At 33.5% G+C, this 12708-nt stretch overlaps 1 protein-coding gene across 2 annotated transcripts in view; it reads left to right on the forward strand.

Moving 5' to 3' along the window:
- Positions 1 to 12708, forward strand: part of DTWD2 (DTW domain containing 2) — a 231213-nt gene that overhangs the window by 26599 nt on the left and 191906 nt on the right. For both annotated transcript variants that reach the window (XR_011525183.1, XM_070569495.1), the window contains exons 2-4: positions 1273 to 1363; positions 5281 to 5375; positions 11664 to 11856. Coding sequence is in view for 1 of the 2 variants with exons in the window: in XM_070569495.1 (XP_070425596.1) it covers positions 1273 to 1363; positions 5281 to 5375; positions 11664 to 11856 (379 nt within the window). In the remaining variant the exon portion in view is untranslated. The remainder of the gene's footprint in view (positions 1 to 1272; positions 1364 to 5280; positions 5376 to 11663; positions 11857 to 12708) is intronic.

Consider the following 12708-nt stretch of genomic DNA (forward strand, 5'->3'; position numbering starts at 1 on the left):
TCATACTGATCATTTCAGATGTCACTAGAAAGCAAGTATATTGGTTTGTGTTGATTAATCGTCCATTCTAGGTTTGGTGGTGGAGAGGGGAGGTGGGGTTCTGTTGTGCAATACATTTCTACCTCCTTCTAAGATATAATCTAAATAATTTCTTCAGCAGGAACATAGGCTTGACAGTTTCTTGCAGAATGAGGTAGTAGATACAATTGAACCAGTTTACTCACACTCTATGGTTTATTAATATAAGCGTTTCTTACCTCAGGCTCTACAGTAAAATTGAGAAAGGATTGATAGTTGTAAATATGCTGCTGGGAATTCCCTTTAATTTAACATTCACTTGTATACTATAGTAATGGCATGTAACATCTGCCTGTATTAGTGATCTGTTGTGAAAATTTACTTCCATGATATACTGTATCTGGCTGCTTGATGAATTTCATTTTATAAACACACATATCAAATAATGGATTTAATGCTGAAATAAAAATGTATATTCCTACAATGACTTTGGAAGGACACAAATGAAACTGGTCATTGGTTGCGCCTAGGGAAGAGAGTGCCCTAGGCTGGAGGACTAAGATGGAAAGTATACCCTTTTTTTCCATCTGAATTCTGTAATAAGTGTAATTATTACCAAAACAATAGTAAAGCACTAAAAAGTAACAAAACAAAAACAAAGTAAACAGTAACAAAGGGGAAAACAAATGGATAAGGCAGACACTCTGTGGATATAATTTTAACCAAATATAATTTGGCAGTCCCTATTTGGATTTCTTCTCACAACTGGTAAGCTCTCCATGTTGATTGATGGCCAAGGTTGATTAAGAGTCTCTTCTAGGTGGTAATTACGTTCTAATATTTTACCATCATATCGTTCCCTCCAACTCCAAGATGATTTAGAAGAATTGCCAGGTTTCTCTTTGACATGAGATCTGTTCTTTATTTGGAATGAAACTTAGTAGAAGTGTTACTTCATGAATAAAAGAGCATGGTGGTGACTTACAAGTATTCTTCCACCGAAGATAGGTAAGACAAGATTTTTTAAGGTACTTTGAGCTATATAGATGGTAAAGAATTTACTTGAGTCTTTTTCCAAATTCTCATTTATAAATTCTGACTGATTAAATTCATTCTTAGTGTTTCATTTTAAAAGAATGCAGCATTAGCAAATCTCTTTATATAATGAAGTGGGATTATGTTCAAGTTTTAGGTTATTGTTATATCATTGTATTTTAAACATTTACAGGTTTCCTTTTTCTTTCTGCCCTTTAGCCGGCCTCAGAAAGTATGTTTGTGTCCATTTCTACCAGTGCATCCTCTGCACATCTCTACCCACTTGTACATAATTCAGCATCCAGCAGAGGTAAGTTTTGTAAAATACTCAACTTCAAATAGAATATAAGTCCACAAGAGGAAACACAGATAAACATACTCATCCCTCTCAGCTCTTTAGTATTTCTGAAAATAAATTGATGATAAATGCTTTTCTCTTTGGGAGAAAATAATTTCTTTTACATATTATATGATTGTATAGTGTCATATGCTTTAGAGATAAAGACTATGTTATTTTATAAAAGTGTTATTTCATAAAAATGGTCTTATTAAATAGTATAGAAATTTAGAACTCTAACAATTTTGTATGAAGAAAAAATGAGATTTTGTGAGTAAAAAGCTAAGAAAATCATTACTTTCTAAATTTTGATCGTAGCTTATATTCCTTGATCTCTTTTCTTGTTAAAGTAGAAGTAATTCTCAGCATTTTAGTCTTGCAAAATGAATGTATAAAATAAATTTTTTAATTTTCTAAAATTAATAGAACAAATATGTTTATTTTATATTATATATATTGTATTATAAAGACCTTTAATTAATAGTTTCCTATATGCATGTGCTGGTGTGTATGTGTGTTCGTAACTCTTGATTAGCTGCAGTAATGACGAGGGGAGGGAAGGAGGTCATAGAAAGCCACAAAGTATAATCAATAAAAAACTAGTTGATGCATGATACAAAATGGGTTTAATGTAAACTAAAGTTAAAACTCTTCCAGCATTTAGGAACTCAGGACATCATAGATCAAATCAGGCTTTTGAAGAAGGAATCATTTTTTTCTTAGATTTCTGAAGACTATACCACTTGGAGACTAATAAAGAGATGAAAAATATTAATCTTTTTCTTTTTCCAAATGATGCAACACTTATTCTTTTATTCCAAATTATTAAATATTCCATTTGTTGGGTAACCTTTTCTTCAGTGTTAACAAATAACATGCTTTTGTCAGGATTGTGACAATTTTGTTACTAGCATTATTTTACCTTATTTAAACTTACAACACTGTGCAGCTCAAATTTACGTAAAATGATATTATACTAGTCATAACAGTTTTGGCTAAAACCTGACTTTTGATGGTGAATACTGTTTTCATTTTGCCATATACATGGTATGGTGCCTTTTCATTACTGTGTAGCCCAGACATAAGATGGCTTTTAAAATGTAGGTGTTTTCATTGATTTGTGACAGTTTTAATGTTTTTAAGTCTATTTATTTATTTATTCGTTCATTCCTTCTTTCCTTCCTTCCTTCCTTTCATGGTTAATTCACAATTTAGGTGATCCGTCTATAATCTTGTGTGCTATGTAGTTTATGTTTATATAAGTACATTCAGATTGTTTTTCCTTATCACCCAAAGAATTTTCCAGTCTTAATCTAATTTAGTAATACCGGTCTGCCTTGTGCTTAATCTCAGCACACTATTTTCAATAAAAGAATATGCCGATTTGATGACACTCCCTAAAAAGTGATTGAAAATCATTTGGATAGGCTCTAGGAGGGGGCTTTGAGAAAAGAAGACTTAATGGAGTGGATGATAGGGAGGTGGTATGATGGAGCATTTCAAAGAGTAGGGATGTGTGTATAGCAAATTACTTAAGATGAAAACAAGATGCTTATCTCAAAAATAACAAAAAGCTGTACAAGAAGGAAATGTTATGTTAAATTGCTTGGCCTTTTGTGAACAATGTACATGTAGCCATAATGATGTAAACACTTTTTATTGATTTAACTAAAAATATTATAGGAAATGTGAGGGTAAAGAATAATGTAAGAAAGCTAAATCCTCATTTATTATGAGAGGCTTTGGTTATAAAGTGTAGTAGTTAGAAGAGAGGTCTCAGGAGCCAGATTGCTTGAATTTAAATCCTTAATAGCTCTTTAAACTCTGTAACCCTGGGCAAGTTAAATAACCTTTCTGTGCTTCAGTTTCATCATTAGTAAAATGAACATGACAAAAGATGTACTTCTTTTCTGGGCTATTATAGACAGTAAATGAATCAATATGTATATATAATGCACTTAGAATTATGTACATTAAAGTTAGCTATTATGATAATAAATGGTAGTTTGTAGATAATATCTAAAATTGATAAATCAAGAATTAGCAAGCACACATATTATATAGAAATATGGAGATAACTTCCAGAAGAAATAGCTAAAAGAGTTAAATTGATTACCTCTAAAAGTGGTACTGGGGAGTGTATCTGGGAACATTATAAATCTTTTGGCACTATTTAATTTGACGTATATATGCACGTGTTACTTTGATAAAAGTTTTGAAAGTGATTTAAGTATTTGTCAAAGTCTCATAGTGATGGTAAGGAGGGGAGAAAACAGTATGAAACACTGGAAAATGTCCTAAAACTCCCTTCTCACCTTTCCCCTCCTAGTCTCATTCATCATATTGGCTGCTCCAAATTGTTACTTTCAGGCTCCTTCAGAGCTCCAGCATGCTACATATTCTTTTTAGTTAAAATTCCAGCAAATTCTGATTCTTTGGTTTCCTTTTCCAACTTTTTATTAGGTAGATCAATTAACTACTCTCAGCATCTTTAAATGCATCTTTTACATATTATTTTAATCAATACTTCAGAGACCCAGTGGTGAAAGAGATAAACACAAAAATGTCCCTTAAGGGTGTATATATGTGTGTGTTTGTGGTTATGGAATGTTGTCACTATGATATTTTTTGTTTCTGTTACAAACATAATGTAATTATAAATTTATTTTTAATTGCTTTAGTAAATTCATATGCAACATTACTATTTTGTGTATTAATTTGCTAAGTGACTCTGACATTCCTAAAGGAAAGTAAGTAATATTTGACATTCCTTAAGTACATTGTCATTTTTTTGCAGACACAAAAATAGTCAAATTATTCATTGTGAGGATATATAAAGATAACATTGGGCTGTATGTAGGTAAACAGAGTACAGAAGGGCTGTCACTTATTTGATCAAGCATGACATTCCCATTTGGGCCAGTGGAGAAGAGGCAGTGACTGTACACTATACATCAGAATAACCAAGAAAAGTGCGAAGCTAAGGCAGAATAGTTAATCACCTGGCTCTACTAGGATTAAGGTAGAATTCTTGTGACAATACGAAAAGTGGTTTTTAGTGTTGGAAGCTAGGATGTTGAAAAAACCACTGATGGTAGTTAATAGAAGTTACAGAAAGGGTCACCAGACTTCTCCACTCTAAAGTTATTTTTTTTCCCTTCTCATGCTCTTTATTCTTTGGAAGGAAGGCATAAATCCAACCCACACTCAGGTGGGAAGGAGAGATTAAGCTCTGCCCCTTGGAGTGGGGTGTATTTACAGTTATTACTTGAAATTCTCCTAAAAGGAAGATTTATCTTTTCTCTCCCATTTATTTATTCAATCATTTGCTTCTATCAGTCTGGACTCTGTATTTATTTTATGCTTTGGGTTATAATCCAAGCACTATGTTATTTATTTTATTGCTCAAATTATTCTAGTTTGGCCATTGGGAGTTCAAGATTGGCTTCTCTGTCCCTTTGATATGCCCCGTTGTTTAGTTTTTTTGAGAACTTCCTTGCTTTCTTGGCATAAAGATCTAGGCAATTATCTTCAAGCTGACATACTACAAAATGTAATTACTATTGAAATAAGTTTTTCAGAATAAATAATTCGATCTAGTTAAGCAAAATTTACATTTTTGGTAATCTTAACCATTATTTAGATTAACGTTACCTTATTTGATCAGTAAACCTCTAAACATACCCAAATAGAATTAAAATGTACACTTGTATTATATTTAATACTGATAAAAATCAGAGAAACTATAGCTCTTTTTATTAAACTGTAGTCTGTAGTAAAGGACTTATGAAAATTATATATAATGTTATGAGTCAAATGTTCATCATAAAAGTTTTAAAAGTGTGTTTGTCTAAGTAACATCTACATTTTAGTTAATTTTTTAATTAAAGGAAAACAAAGTGTTGCGGACAGTTCCTCTGCTAGCAGCATGCCTCCCTCAGGACAAGTGTAAAGTCAAGATTGGTCGTCGCTTCAGTGAAGAAAGGTAAATAATTTTTAGGGCAATTTAAAGTAATCTTTTCTACACAGATCTTTAAAAATGGTTTCCTTTGACTTATGCATTAGACCCAGAACATGGTACATTGGGAGTGGTCAAAAAATTTAAGTTCTGCCTTTTCCCCTCAAAATAATACAAGACAAAGCAAAACATAAAAACACCCCCCAAAAGCACAGACCAAAATGGAGTAAACAAAGGAATGATAGCATTGTCTAAATTCCACAGTAATAGATGTTGAGCCTAAAAGCTTATATATTTACTGTTTATTTCATTTTTGTTAAAAATGGCTTCAGGATGGTAGGATACTTTTATTAGATTTAGTTCAGTTTTTTTCTCTTAATACAACTATATATGATATACATTTATATAAGTAAACACGTATCTGTCTAGCCCATTAAGGTTTTCCTAAGACGCAGTGACTAGAACTATATTTAGTATTCTGATTTTAGGTACATCTTTTTTTTTTTTTAACTTTTTATTAAGATTATGATAGTTTACAACCTTGTGAAATTTCAATTGTACATTATTTTTAGTCATGTTGTAGGTGCACCACTTCACTCTTTGTGCCCTCCCCTCACCCCCCCTTTCCCCTGGTAACCACCAATCAGTTCTCTTTGTCTATATGTTTAACTTCCAACTATGAGTGGAGTCATACAGAATTCGTCTTTCTCTATCTGGCTTATTTCACTTAACATATTACCCTCAAGGTCTATCCATGTTGTTGTGAATGGGATGATTTTATCCTTTTTTATGGCTGAGTAGTATTCCATTGTATATATATACCATATCTTCTTCATCCAATTATCAGTTGATGGGCACTCAGGTTGCTTCCATGTCTTGGGTATTGTAAATAATGCTGCGATGAACATAGAGGTGCATGGGACTTTTGGAATTGCTGACTTCAAGCTCTTTGGATAGATACCCAGTAGTGGGATGGCTGGATCAAATGGTATTTCTATTTTTAATTTTTTGAGAAATCTCCATACTGTTTTCCATAGTGGCTGCACCAGTTTGCATTCCCACCAACAGTGTTTGAGGGTTCCTTTTTCTCCACAACCTCTCCAACATTTGTCACTTTTTGTTTAGGTTATTTTTGCCATTCTAACAGGTGTAAGGTGATATCTTAGTGTAGTTTAGATTTGCATTTCCCTGATAATTAGTGATGATGAGCATCTTTTCATGTGTTTATTGGCCATCCGTATATCTTCTTTGGAGAAATGTCTGTTCATGTCCCCTGCCCATTTTTTGATCCGGTTGTTGATTTTTTGTCGTTGAGCTGTGTGAATTCTTTATATATTATGGAGATTAACCCTTTGTCAGATATATAACTTGTAAATATTTTTTCCCAGTTAGTGGGTTGTTTTTTTGTTTCAATCCTGTTTTCATTTGCCTTGAAGAAGCTCTTTAGTCTGATGAAGTCCCATTTGTTTATTCTTCCTATTGTTTCCCTCGTCTGAGGAGTTATGGTGTCCGAAAAGATCCTTTTGATACTGATGTCAAAGAGTGTACAGCCTGTATTCTCTTCTAGAAGATTTATTGTTTCAGGTCTAATCTTTAGGTCTTTGATCCGTTTTGAGTTTATTTTGGTGAATGGTGAAAAAGAATGGTCAATTTTCATTCTTTTACATGTGGTTGTCCAGTTTTCCCAGCACCATTAGTTGAAGAGACTTTCTTTTCTCCATTGTATGCCCTCAGCTCCTTTGTCGAAGATTAGCTGTCCGTAGATGTGTGGTTTTATTTCTGGGCTTTCAATTCTGTTCCATTGATCTGTGCACCAGTTTTTGTACCAGTACCATGCTGTTTTGATTATTGTAGCTTTGTAGTATGCTTTGAAGTCAGAGATTGTGATCCCTGCAGCTTTGTACTTTTTTCTCAGGATTGCTTTAGCAATTTGGGTTTTTTGTTGCCCCATATGAATTTCAGGATTCTTTGTTCTATTTCAGTAAAGAATGTCATTGGGATTCTGATTGGGATGGCGTTGAATCTGTAGATTGCTTTAGGTAGTATGGACATTTTACCTATATTTATTCTTCCAATCCATGTGTATGGAATGTCTTTCCATCTCTTTATGTCGCCATCAATTTCTTTCAGGAAACTCTTGTAGTTTTCGTTGTATAGATCTTTCACTTCCTTGGTTAAATTTACCCCAAGGTATTTTATTCTTTTTGTTCCGATTGTGAATGGGATTGAGTTCTTGAGTTCTTTTTCTGTTAGTTCATTGTTAGAGTATAGAAATGCTACTGACTTATGTGTGTTGATTTTATACCCTACAACTTTGCTATAGCTGTTGACTATTTCTAATAGTTTTCCAGTGGATTCTTTGGGGTTTTCTCTCTATATAAGATCATGTCATCTGCAAACAGCAAGAGTTTCACTTCTTTATTGCCTATTTGGATTCCTTTTATTTCTTTTTCCTGCCAAATTGCTCTGGCCAAAAGCTACAGTACTATGTTGGAATAAGAGTGGTGAGAGTCGATACTCTTGTCTTGTTCCTGTTCTCAGGGGGATGGCTTTCAGTTTTTGCCCATTGAGTATGATGTTGGCTGTGGGTTTGTCATATATGGCCTTTATTATGTTGAGGTACTTTCCTTCTATACCCATTTTATTGAGAGTTTTTATCATAAATGGATGTTGGATCTTGTTGAATGCTTTCTCTGCATCTATTGAGATGATCACGTGGTTTTTGTTTCTCATTTTGTTAATGTAGTGTATCATGTTGCTTGACTTGCAGATGTTGAACCATTCCTGTGTCCCTGGTATAAATCCCACTTGATCATGGTGTATAATCTTTTTAATGTATTGCCGTATTTGGTTTGCCAAAATTTTGTTGAGGAGTTTTGCATCTATGTTCATCAGTGATATTGACCTGTAGTTTTCCTTCTTTGTGTTGTCCTTATTAGGTTTTGGGATCAGGCTGATGTTGGCTTCATAGAATCTGTTAGGGAGTGCTTCATCTTCCTCAATTTTCTGGAATCGTTTGAGAAGGATAGGTATTAAATCTTCTTTGAATGTTTGGTAGAATTCGCCAGAGAAGCCATCTGGTCCTGGACTTTTATTTTTGGGGAGGTTTTTGATTACTGTTTCTATTTCTTTACTTGTGATTGGTCTATTCAGATTCTCTCTTTCTTCCTGCTTCAGTTTTGGGAGGTTGTAAGAGTCTAAGAATTTATCCATTTCTTCTAGGTTGTCCAATTTGTTGGCATATAGTTTTTCATAGTATTCTTTTATGATCTTTTGTATTTCTGTGGTATCCGTTGTGATTTCTCCTCTCTCATTTCTAATTTTATTTATTTGAGTCTTCTCTCTTTTTTTCTTAGTGAGTTTGGCTAAGGGTTTGTCAATTTTGTTTATTTTTTCAAAGAACCAACTCTTTGTTTCATTGATCCTTTCTACTGTCTTTTTTGTTTCAATTTCATTTATTTCTGTTGTAATTTTTATTATTTCCCTCCTTCTACTGACTTTGGGCTTTGTTTGTTCTTCTTTTTCTAATTCTGTAAGGTGTCGTTTGAGATTGCTTATCTGAGATTTTTCTTGTTAATGAGGTGAGCCTGTATTGCAATGAATTTCCCTCTTAGGACTGCTTTTGCTACGTCCCAAATGAGTTGGTATGGTGTGTTTTCATTTTCATTTGTCTCCAGATAATATTTGATTTCTTTGTTAGTTTCTTCAATAATCCATTCTTTGCTCTGTAGCATGTTGTTTAGTCTCCACAGTTTTGCCCCTTTCCCAGCTTTATTCTTGTAGTTGATTTCTAGTTTCATAGCATTATGATCGGAAAAGATGCTTGCTATTATTTCAACCCTCTTGAATTTGTTGAGGCTTGCTTTGTTTCCCAAGATGTGGTCTATCCTTGAGAATGTTCCATGGGCACTTGAGAAGAATGTGTAACCTGCTGTTTTTGGATGGAGTGTTCTATATATATCTATTAAGGCCATCTGGTCTAATTTTTCATTTAATTCTGTAATTTCCTTGTTGAATTTCTGTCTGGATGATCTATCCATTGGTGTTAATGGGGTGTTGAGGTCCCCTACTATTATTGTATTGTTGTTGATGTCTTCTTTTAGTTTTGTTAATAGTTGCTTTACATATTTTTGTGCTCCTGTGTTGGGTGTGTATATATTTATAAGTGTTATGTCTTCTCGGTGGAGTGTCCCTTTTATCATTATAAACTGCCCCTCTTTGTCTCTCTTTATCTGTTTTGCTTTGAAGTCTACTTTGTCTGATATAAGTATGGAGACACCTGCTTTCTTATGTTCATTGTTAGCTTGGAGTATTGTCTTCCATCCCTTCACTCTGAGCATGTGTTTGTCTTTGGGGTTGAGGTGTGTTTCCTGGAGGCAGCATATTGTTGGGTCTTGTTCCTTAATCCATCCTGCCACTCTGTGTCTTTTGATTGGAGAGTTCAATCCGTTTACACTTAGAGTGATTATTGAAACGTGGGGGCCTAATGCTGCCATTTTATCGCTTGTTTTCCAGTTCTCTTGCATTTCCTTTGTTTCTAGTCCCAAGTACATTGTATTTTTTTAAAACGTAGAATGCCTTCTCCTGTAATATTTAAAATATTCTTTTTGATGAGGCCCAATATTTTTGTGTGCCGCTTCCCATTAGTTGATATCTTCACTGACAGTTTTATAATGTCCTTGGATCTTATTTTACACTGGATTACAGAACCCAGTATCATAAATATAAATTATATATATGTATATTTAAATTTTTCTGGAAGTCTTTTCTTACATTTGAAGCATATTTGTTGCTTTTCCTCCCATTCACAAAGCCTTCACAAATTACTTTGGTCCTACCTACATAGTTAAATATATTTTTAGTTGCAAAATTTAATTTCTCTTGGAAATATGGAGATTTCTTTTTCAGTTCACTTAGAAAAATGCTAAGTAAGAGCAGTACTAGCACCAAGCCCAGGCAATTGACCACACTTTTTCATTCCGTGGTAATTTAGTTTTCTTTATTATTTAGCTTCATATTATGAAGAAAACTTTATGTTAGAAATTTATAAAATCATTTTTTACCCTTCTCTGAAACTATTGTTTAGGCACACTTTTCTCATATAGAATTTTCTTTTGCAGATTCAGCATCACCTTGCCCCCAGAGGTGAGATTTGTTCTGGGCTTGGTGCTGCTGCTGTGAATTTTGCCATTTTCTTGGGAATGAAAGCGAGATCCAGAGCTCTTCACATGGGGAGTGGCCACATCATTATTTACATTGTGACACTTCTTTCACACAGAAGCTCTTTGTAATGATATTTTCTCTGTAATTCTTGGGTGAATGTGGATGTATAGGTAGAACTGGGTTCCGCCTAATCCACCAATTTGGAGCTAGGTTATTTTATTTCAAAAGTGTTAGCATCTATGGTGGTAGAAGTGGAAACTATCTGGGTTGTCTCTGACATTGAGCTATCTAACTCCTCCACAGATGTGCTTGGGGATAAGAAATTTGACACTTTTTGAAATAGCCCATCCCATTTTGAGCCCATTATGTCAAGTAGTTCAGTTTTTCTATGTTCCTTAATACAGTGCTTACTCAGTAAATTATTATTCACTGATGGATTTTAAACTAAAGCTGATAAAGATTATTGATTTAATATTAAATTGATACTTGAATGATTAATTCAGGCTTTTGTTAGAGTATGTGATGTAATCATGGTGGAATGATTAAGTGATATATTGCTTTTGCTATCTTTTGTAAATAGAATTTAAAATACTTATTTTCAATTTTTTGCTTCTGGTATATAAGAAAACAGTTGGATTTTGTATATCAACTTTGTATCCAGTGGCCTTCTGAATTCATTTGTTAGTTGTGGAAATTGTTTTGTAGATTCCCCAGAACTTTCTATGTAAATAGCATTATCATCTGCAAGTAGGGTTGCTTATATTTCTTCCTTTCTGATCTTTATGTCTTTTATTTCTTTGTTGCCTTATTGCAATAACTGGGACCTTCAGTACAATGTGTATTAGGAGTGGTGAAAGCCAACGTCTTTACCTTGATCCCAATCTTAAGGGACATTTTTAAATATGATATTGGCTGTACATTTTTTGTAGATGCCATTTTTCAATTTAAGGAAGATGCCATTTATTGTTTTTAACTGACACTAACTTGTCTCCTTCCCCCTTAAGGTCGTTTTGTTGCTTGCAGACAGAGATCTCATTCATTATTACATCTCCAGTGCCAAATGCTTTGATATGTAGTTTTGATTGAAGTCCAATAAGAATAATAAAAGTTTTTTTCCCCACAATCTAATAAAGTTTTTCTTTAAACTTTTAGAGATCCTGAACTTTCAACTGTTTGTCGGAAGTCTGGTACATTAATATTGTATCCAGGGGCTGAAGCTGCTAATTTGGAAGAATTTATATTAGATTCTCCTATTTATCCTACCACAATCATCATCATCGACGGTACATGGAGCCAGGCTAAGGACATTTTTTATAAGAACTCCTTGTTCCGATTGCCCACTCAGGTAAACTAATATTTTAACATAGAATAAATACAAATGTATAATTATGTTTATTATATATATTTTTTGTGAGGGAATGCAGTTACTTTTTATATATGAATTTGATAGTATTTGTATGTGTGAGTGTATGTACATAGATATGTATATGCTTGTATGTGTGTTTGATATATATGTAGAAAATTTCAAATTTGTCCTTCTTTCTCAGTTCCTTCTGCCAAACTTCACCATAGATTAGACATTTAGCTATATTAAGAATCTCTCAGACATTTAATCAGAGAAGTCTAAGGATTAGTTATTTCTATATGTATTAGTGTTTTTGTTAAGAAGTATTATGTTTAAATGCTTTTATTTGGTAGCTAAATTACCTTGTTCATATTAGGAATGACTGAATTTTTATGAAATACTTTTTTGTCATTCATTATTATAAGCATATGGTTTATTTTTCAGTTTGTTGATATAATTAATAATGATGATACATTTCCTAATATTGCACAGTTCTTGTGTTCCTGGAATGAACTCTACTTGATCATACTATAGTATTCTTTTTTTTTTGGTGAGGAAGATTTGCCCTGAGCTAAGCATCTGTTCCCAGTCTTCCTCTTTTTGCTTGAAGAAGATTCACCCTGAACTAACATCTGTGCCAGTCCTTCTCAATTTTGTGTGTGGGTTGCCACCACAGCATGGCTCCTGACAATTGGCGTAGGTCCATACCTGGGAACCGAACCTGGGCCACAGAAGTGGGGCGTGCTGAACTTAACCATTAGGCCACGGAACCAGCCCATTATTCTTTTGATATATTGCTGAAGCTTATGCTTTTTTAATAGCATTGAATTATAATTTATATATTTTTTGTAC

The sequence above is a fragment of the Equus przewalskii genome, chromosome 13, assembly GCF_037783145.1.
Source record: "Equus przewalskii isolate Varuska chromosome 13, EquPr2, whole genome shotgun sequence".
Taxonomy (NCBI): Eukaryota; Metazoa; Chordata; class Mammalia; order Perissodactyla; family Equidae; genus Equus; species Equus przewalskii.